The following is an 8,157-nucleotide window of genomic DNA, read 5'->3' as shown; positions in this document are numbered from 1 at the left end:
ACCGGGGTGAGCCGGCCTTGCTCACCAGGCCTCCTCCCCCTCCTCCTCCCCATCCACCACGCAGGAAGCCCCCCGCCCCTGCCCTGGCCGCGCTCGCTGCGCCTCCAGTCGGAGCCTCTGGCCTGGTGGTTTCCGGGGAGAGAGGCTGGCAGAGAAAGAGCCTCGGCGGCTTCCTCGGTGGGGCGGGGCCAGCGATGCCAGCAAGCGACGCTAGAGAGGGTGGGAGGGTCCCCTCCCCGCCGAACCTGCCTTACTGGGCAGGGATTATTAAAAACACCCCTGCCCCACCGGAGCCAGCGCCTGGGTGTGTGGCGCACCGGGTGGGTGGGGGGCAAAGATCAGCAGGTGCCGGGCGGGTGCTGCGCGCGCGGCTGCGGGGTAAGGGGGGCTAGCCCCACCCACTCCTCCGCGCCGCTCGTTCACCCCTGCACCCCTCCCCCACCACGCGGATCCCCGGGTCGGCCAGCGCCCAGGGCACCGCCGGCCCGAAAGCCCTGGGGGCGGGGGCGACGCTGACGCCCCCTCCCCCCGCAGGAATTCCCCTCTCCGTGGGAGCGCCTCTCGACTTCCGGGGAGCAGGGTCACTCCCTGGGCGCGGGCGCCTCTGCCCGTGCAACCGGTCCGCTTCGCCTTTGCAAAAGGTTTAGCGCAGGACGCGGGGAGGTTTCCTCCCCGAGACCTAAGGTGTAAGGGGGGTGGGGAGAGGGGTCCAGCCGTCTCCTGAACCTCCAACGCTCCGTCTGCGCTAATCTCAAACAGCGAAAATGCACCTTCAACATCTCCATTTAATATTTACATTCAAGCAGGTAATAATTGGAAGCTTATAGTTTAGACATTTCTAGTAGCAGCAGTTTCTAGAGAGCTCGTTTAGCCTTTAAACAAACTTTTTTTTTTTTTTTTTTGCACATAGAAACAACACATCCATGTGTACAGTATCAAAAAATATATACCAACGTTACTGGTATTGCAGTTCCAGGAAGGGGAGGAAATGAAATCAACCGAAATACTGAATGAACAGGAAGAAAGGTCAACAGAAAATAGTTTGTCTGATATAGAATATAACATGATCTAGAGGAAACTCCATAAATCTAGGTTTTTATATTTCAATATATAAATACCTACAAATAAATATATATATATCAGCCCGAAGGGGGTGGTCGGGCCTTTTGAGCTCAAACAATACATTTCAATAATAACACCACTTACAAACGGGAGTAAAGTCTGCACTTGACAAGTTAGCACGGTTAAAATATAATACTATAACTCTGAGACCCAGGCGCTGTGGCTGCCCTGTCAGTCCCGGAGGTCCGCGAGGGAGGGGAGGTCCAGCGCGGGGATGGGGCAGGTCGGGGGCGACCGCAGGCACCGCGTGGCAGGAGCCAGTGCCGGCCGGGGGGCAGGCCCCAGCCAGGAGCCGACGGCGGGGCGCAGAGGGACGCGGATTCTGCGGATACTGCGGCTCCCGGGCGTCCACGCACCAGGGCAGGCCCGGATCTCCCGCAGCTGGCGAGAGAGGAGGAGTCCGCCCGTAGGCACCAGGTGCTAAGCCACCCGCGGGGATGACGCTTCCCCTTCCGAAGCCCTCCGGCTACACCGTCACGTACTCCTTGAACGTGACGGTGAGGCAGTTCGCGGTGACGTCGGTGATAATTATATTCCCAAAGAAGGGCTTGAACTCGCTCAGCGGCTCCTCGGGCTCGTCCTGGGCCTCGGCCGGAGGCTTCTCGGCTGCCGTCACCGGCGCAGCTGCCACGGCCGCCACCGTAGCGGGCGCCTCGGGCTTCACTTGGAGGGCGCTTGGGGGCTCCCCGGCTTCGCCGCGCGTCTTGACGCAGCGCAAGTCTATCGGCTCATCCAGATCCGAGTCCAGCAGGATGACCTCGGGCTGGGGCAGGGTGGCGGTGGGGGGCACGTCGGAGGGGTGCTCGGCGGCCGGGCTACCCCCCAGGCAGGTGGGGGTGCTGATGCTGCGCGCCGTTAGGCGCTTTTTGCAGGGCTCGCGCTCGCCGTGGGTCTCGGAGAGGCAGCGCTTGCGCGCGTGGGAGAGATTTAGGCCGACCGAGTGGTGGTGGTGGTGATGGTGGTGGTGGTGGTGGTGATGGTGGGAGGGCGGATGGGAGCTCCGGGCCGGGTCCCAGGCCAGCAGGTCGGGCTTGGTGGTGAGCTGCAGGGGCTGCTCGCCAAAGGCCTCCTTGGTCGGGGACAGCTTGCGGGAGCCGGCGTCCTGGGGCTGCGGGTCGCGGGCCCCCGGCGCCTCCTCCTCCCTCCTCTTGGACGGCGCCTCCGCCTTCTTCTCCTCGGCCCCTGCTGCCTTTTTGAAAGTCCTGTCGGCCGGGGGGTGGCGCTCCTCGGCGGCCCGCTTCTTGTGGCTGGGGGAGCGCGCCTCGCCCTCGGCCGCCTCGCCGGACTTGATCTTCACCGCCTGCATGCCATTCTCCATGTATTTGCTCATGACGATCACGATGCGCCCGTTCTTGTTCTTGTTCTTGACGATCTTCATCTTGCCCCCAATCCCGTTGCCCGTCACCGCCTCTTTGGGGGCCGGCGTCATCCCATTGGGAGGGCCCTTCTCGGAGCCCTTGCCTGGAGCCCCGGCCGCACCGGCCAGGGGCTTCACAGCTCCCAGGTAGCCCTTGGCCCCCGCGCCGTGGGCCCACTTGTCAGGCGGGTGGCTCTTGGCGCCCAGGTCCGGGCAAGTGGGGCTGGGCGCCTCCTTGTGGCCGCCCTGGTACTGCAAGTCGTACATCTTGGGGTCGGGCTGGTAGGGGTGGTGCTTCTTGCTGTTGAGCTGGTAGTAGTACTTGCCGCTCTTGCCTGGCGGTGGGGGTTTGCCGGCTCGCTCCTTGCTGTGCGGCTGGTACTGGTGGTGCTTCTTGCTGTTGAGCTCGTACTGGTGGCCCTGGCCCTTGCCCTGAGCACCCAGCTCCAGCTTAGAGCGGTTGTCTGCAGAGGAGTCCTGGAGTCCGGTCAGCACGTTGGAGCGACGGGCAAAGGTAGGTACCTGGGGGAAGGAGGCAGGGATGCGAGGGGAGGTGAGAAGAGGAATAGGGCCGGCCCCAGAGCATGCCTCGAGCCTCAGGAGTGTCCCAGCCCCAAGCGGGTCAGCAGCTGTGTTATAGGGCCAGTGTGTTGGAGGTCAAGTGGAAAGGAAGTGGAATTGGGTGCTCTGCAGAAACTCTCCCTGCCCTCTGGGCCTGGAGGCAGATCAGGTGACAATGGCAAGGGAAAGACTAGTGGACAAGCCCCGGGCCCAGCAAGTATATTCACCTGCACCACCAGCGGCTTGGGCTTCGGCCCTCTCTTCCGATATCCCATCAGCTGCTCCTGCCGTTCCCTGGGGGCGCGGGGAGGGGGGGGGAGGGAACAGAGAGCAGCCCTGTTAGCCTCAGGGTCACCTCCCCTCCTGCTACGATCCAACCTGCAGTGACGCCTGCCCCCCACCCCCACCCCCACCCCCCTTCCGCGAACAGCCAGGCCAGAAAGACCCAGAGGGATCAAGGGCTCAGGGCAGAAGGTCGCCGGTGCCGCCAGCTGGACGCCTCGGTCCGGTCCCAGAGCCCCGCTCTGTGCTCTCACCGACCCTCCTCTGACCAAGGGGTCCTCCGCGAAGGGGTTCCCCGTCTCTGAAATCCGCACCTGAACTGGCGCCTCCCGCAGCCTTGCCTCCAGGCCGGTGAGGCGGCAGCTGGACGCTAGGTTGATGGCACTGGCGCCCACCGCCTTGGGCCCGCGGCCCCGCGCAAAGTGAGGTGGGCGCGGGGGTCCAGGGCATGCAAACAAGCCCCAACGAGGTGTGCGCCGAACACGTCCCTCCCCGTCAGAGGCACGGGATGCTAATGACCTCATTAAGATTCAGATAACGAGTGCCGCCGGCAGAAGGGAGGACTCGTTTTTTTAAAGGCCAGGCACTAAACAGGGGGAGGGGCTGCGCCCTTGTTTACACGGCGGCAAATGAGCCAATTAGGGGCTGGGGGCGGGGGCCGGCCGCAGAGGCCACGGCCTGGCCAGGTTCGCAACCACCTGGTGAACCGGCTCTGGGTCCGCCTGGGCGGGGCGGCGGGGCGGAGCGAGGCGGGGCGGTGCCCACAAGCACCGCCTCCTCGCCGAGCTGGGCTCCCGGCCGCCTCGATTTCCAATTATTAATAAAGACACCAGAGGTAGCACCGGTCACCACAGCTGCCGGGCTTCCGCGGGCGGCCTGGCGGAGGGTGACCCGAGCCTGGGGGTCAGAGCGTCCCAGCACGGCCCAGCCTTCCATGGGAGAAGGGGGCGCCCCTCCTGCATTTGCAAACGTTGCAACCCGTTCCCCGGCCAGGAACTCGCTCTCCAGCGACCCCAGGCACCCCCCTGACCGTGGGCGAACCCAGGGGAGTTCCGTCATGCCTAGGGGCCCGGGCCGGGGCCTGACTCCAAAGTTGCGTGGCATTGCAACAGCCTGCGTTTTAATTCTTCGGGGACCCATTATGCAACATGGCATCAGCCGCTGACACGGTTACAGGGTGGTGAACTCCCAGGTGGAACCGGGGCAGGAACCCTTCTCGGCGCCCCCCTGCGTCGCGGGAGAGCAACTTCCCCGCGGGTCGCTCGCTCGGAGAGTCTAGAGTTTACAGTTTTAGCGCCAAATGCGGCGCAGGAAATAATGCAAAATAAAAGGGGGAGGGGGGATGGAAGGCAGCGGGGTGGCCGAGCTCCTCGGACTCCGGCCATGCCTCTCCTCCTCGCCCGCCCTCCCCCCCTTCTGTCCTCCCCGAAACAGAGAACCACAGCCACCGGCCGTGGATCCAGCTGCAGCAGCTGCAGCGTGACAAACATCTGTGCGCACGATGAGCCCCTCCACCACCAGGCAGCTCCCCTCCCACACCCTTTGGGCCAAGCTCCCCCTGCCCCAAGGACGGGGGCGACACCCACCGAGGAACCCAGTGGGGGGTGTGAAGGGCACCCAGCACCAGACAGGCTCTACCCCCTACTGATCCCAAGCTCCCTGGGGGGTCGAAGGTCGGGAGCGGGGTGGTTAAGGCCTTGTCAATTTTTCTCCAGTCCCCAACAGGTTAAGTGCAGTTCCCTGACGTCCGGCGGTTTCACAAGGCCAGCTCCCTTGGAGCTGCCCCGAGAGGTGCTGGTGCCAAGCGCCCAGTGGCTACAGCAAAGCAGCACCTAGGCTCCGGGGGTGCGTTGAGAGGGGGGCCCGCGGGGGGCCAGAAGCAGCCTCGAGGTCTCTGGGCAGCGGCAGGGCCACCCGAACGCACCCTCCTCGCAGTTCCCCCCAAAACACCAGCCTCGCCTCCTCCGGTCCCGCCCCGCCCCCCGCCCCCCCTCCCCCCGCCCCCGGCTGCCGCAACAGCCAAGGACGTTGGTTAAGAGAAGCCGAGGCCGCAGCCGTGCCTGTGCAGGCCCGTCGGGGGAGGGGGCTCCCGCCGGCCCCCTCCAGGCCCTTTCCCTCTTTCCTACTGCTGCGTGGCCCCCTCTCCCATTCCCATATACGGTCACGGCTGCGGGCGGCGGCTGCTGGGGGACGCTCACCTGTTCTGGAAGGCGATCAGCAGCCGGGGATCCAGGATGTTCTCCTCGGGTTCCCACGTGTTATATCTTGCAAGGGAAAAGGGAGGGGACACGGCGTAAAAAAAACCGAGCCAGCTTTGCGGCCTCCAGGTGGGGAATGACATAAGGCCCTGCTCTGTCTTCATGAACCGAAAGCTATTTAGCTGTGGATGTGGGGGGTGGAGGGGAGATTTCTGCAGGCCTGACACGGTCCCCGACACCCCCCCCAAGTCAAAATAAACACACAAGGGCAGGAAGAAAGGGGAGGGGTAAGGAAAATGAAACTAGCAGTTTATTTTGCAGTTGTCAAGAATTTTAAGCATGTTACTGCGACATGTTCCAAAGCCACTTTGCTCACCAGGAACCCTGCGTGCAAAGCCGCGGAAAGGCAAAGTCGCAGTCCCCCTCCTCTCCCCAACCCCGAGTCTCCGCGAGGGCTTCAGCTGTTCTCCATTTGACCCCTAATCCGATCACCGTCAGCCAAGCGGGGGCCCCCCCGCACGCCCCCTCTCAGCTCTGGAGCCCGGTGTCACGGGCAAGCACCCCCAAATACTCAGCAATATAAAAATATGCCTGTGTGTGTGCGTGTGTGTGCGTGTGTGTGTGTGTGCGTGCGCGTCTGTCTCCATCCGGTGCCTTCGCATTTCAAATTAAAAAAAAAAAAATTCCCCACCAAAAGCGTCGCAGTGACAGTTCCCAACATTTTCTGTCTTTTTTCTTCCTCTCCCCGCACCACTAGGAGGGAAGAGGCACACAATTGCATTTTCGTCGCTTTTTAATTTTTTTTTTTTTTTGGTTTTGCAATATGGAGCCGTTCGGTGGAGGGAAAGGGGAAAGGAGCCATTTTCTGCTGCACATCAGTCAGTGCCTGCGCCCTCCCTCCCTCCGCCGGCCTCCCCGGCTCGGCCCCGCGTCTCTCGAGCTCCTCCGGCTCCTTTTAGTGCATAAATTAGTGATGGCATTTCCCGGAGAGCGGAGCACAACACAGGGCGCCGGGCTCGGGCTCGGCGGCTCGGCTTCCCCAGTGCCTGCCACCGACTTCCCCACCCCCTCCTCCCTCCACCCCACCTCCACCCCGCCTCCCGTCCGCTCCCCCCACCACCCCACCAGCTCGGCGGTCCGGAGCCCGGGAGCCCCGCGCCTCGGCACCCGGCGCCCCCGCCCCTCCGCCGCTACTTACTTGGGGGACCAGCCTCTCCATTTCACCAGATACTCCACTCTGCCCTGAGGGGGGGAAGAGACAGCACTCCATCAGCTTCCGCGGGATCCCCGGCTCCGGCCCGCAGCCTCCCCACCCCCTCCCCGCCTCCTCGCGGGCTGCTCCGGCCGCCGCTCCCTCGCCGCCTCGCCGCCGCCCCCGCGCCGCCCTACCTTGCGGATCCGCTTCTTCTCGATGCTCTCCACCGCGAAGACGTGCTCGCCAACAGCTGGCAGCTCCATGGCCGAGCCGGAGCGCGCCGGGGCGCGGGCGGCCGGCGCGGCTGCAGACGCTGCTGGCTCCTGCCGGCGCCCCGCTGCCGCCCGGGCCGAGGCGCCCCTGTCGCCCGCGCCGCCCGCGCCGCCCGCACCGCCGCCGCCGCCGCCGCCGCTCTCCCAGCACAGCCCGGCCGCCCGCCGCTGCCCGCGCCCGCCCCGACTCCCGGCTCGCGCTCGCTCAGACAACTGAGCCCGGGCCGCGGCTGCACAAGAACTCATGCAAATCCGGACGTCAGCGGGCGGGGCCTCGCCGGGCCCAGCTCGGCGTCAGGGGGCGGGCCGCGGCCGGGATTGGCGCAGCCGGGCCTACCGGAGGCCCCGGGCCTGGGCGGCGGGGCGGGGGGGTGGGGGGAGAAGGAAGGACGCGGGAGGGGGCCGGAGGAGGAGGGCGCCGGGGAGGTGCAGGGGGAGGGACCCGCGGGCCCGGGCGAGGGAGGGAGCGGGACCCGGCAGGAGAGGTGTGTCGGCTGAGGGCGCAGAGCGGGCGGAGAGCTTGACACGGCCGGGAGGGTCTCGGCGGCGACCCCTCGCCTGCAGCTCGGCGCCTGGGCCTGCCCCTCCGCCTCTCATTCTCGGTGTGCACCGCCCGGGGACCCCTGCTGGGGGCCACGGAAGCATCCACTGCAGTTTCCAGTTGCACAGAATTGCGTCATGTGCACACACAGGGTGAGCCGCCGGCAGGGGGCGGAATCGGGGCAGGGGTAGCTCGCGCCCCCCACCCTGCGTGCCCCGCCCCGCGAGGCTTTGGGCATTTAGGAAGGCGAGGCACCAAAGAGAAAGGGAAGGGAGAAGGAGACAACTGGGTTCAGAGGATCGCCGGGGAGAGCGGGAAGAAGAGGCGAGCAAGAGGACGGAGGAGCAGCCAGTCTGGGGCCCTAGCGCTCCAGAACCTTACCAGAAGGGGGCTCCGAGTCCGATCCCACCCCAGATCCTGACCGGCTCCCAATTTACCCTCGGCACTGTCCTTGGTGGGGCAGGGGCGGGAAGCCTAGTTTCCAGCAGCAACCCCGCCAGCCCCAACCCCGCGGCCAGGCAGGACGAGAGGGGGCGACTACAGAGGGGGCGCAGGGGATGTCCAGATCTGCTTGGGGGACCGAGGGGACTTGGTGGGGTCCCAGGAAAGGCATCGAAGGAGGGAGTGGG

At 65.4% G+C, this 8,157-nt stretch overlaps 1 protein-coding gene across 1 annotated transcript; it reads right to left on the bottom strand.

Annotated features, from left to right (window-relative positions):
- Positions 1-767: 767 nt before the first annotated feature.
- Positions 768-7,101, bottom strand: CBX4 (chromobox 4). The gene is made up of 5 exons (XM_081804330.1): positions 6,910-7,101; positions 6,719-6,762; positions 5,521-5,586; positions 3,268-3,334; positions 768-3,001 (listed from the first exon to the last, which is right to left on the bottom strand). Exons 1-5 carry the CDS (start codon positions 6,976-6,978, stop codon positions 1,589-1,591), a joined length of 1,659 nt encoding a protein of 552 aa, XP_081660456.1. The 5' UTR covers positions 6,979-7,101; the 3' UTR covers positions 768-1,588.
- Positions 7,102-8,157: the final 1,056 nt, after the last annotated feature.

The sequence above is a fragment of the Leptonychotes weddellii genome, chromosome 15, assembly GCF_054177405.1.
Source record: "Leptonychotes weddellii isolate Sample4059 chromosome 15, ASM5417740v2, whole genome shotgun sequence".
NCBI classification, from domain to species: Eukaryota; Metazoa; Chordata; class Mammalia; order Carnivora; family Phocidae; genus Leptonychotes; species Leptonychotes weddellii.
This window is presented reverse-complemented; position numbering and strand designations above follow the sequence as displayed.

Bases quoted from the DNA above. Each gene is read 5' to 3' on its own strand.
- CBX4 (XM_081804330.1), bottom strand. From the start codon at position 6,978: ATGGAGCTGCCAGCTGTTGGCGAGCACGTCTTCGCGGTGGAGAGCATC. The intron at 5,587-6,718 runs GTAAGTAGCGGC...TTCCCTTGCAAG, and splicing joins TGGAGAGGCTGGTCCCCCAA to ATATAACACGTGGGAACCCG. The intron at 3,002-3,267 runs GTGAATATACTT...TCCTTCCCCCAG, and splicing joins CCAAGCCGCTGGTGGTGCAG to GTACCTACCTTTGCCCGTCG.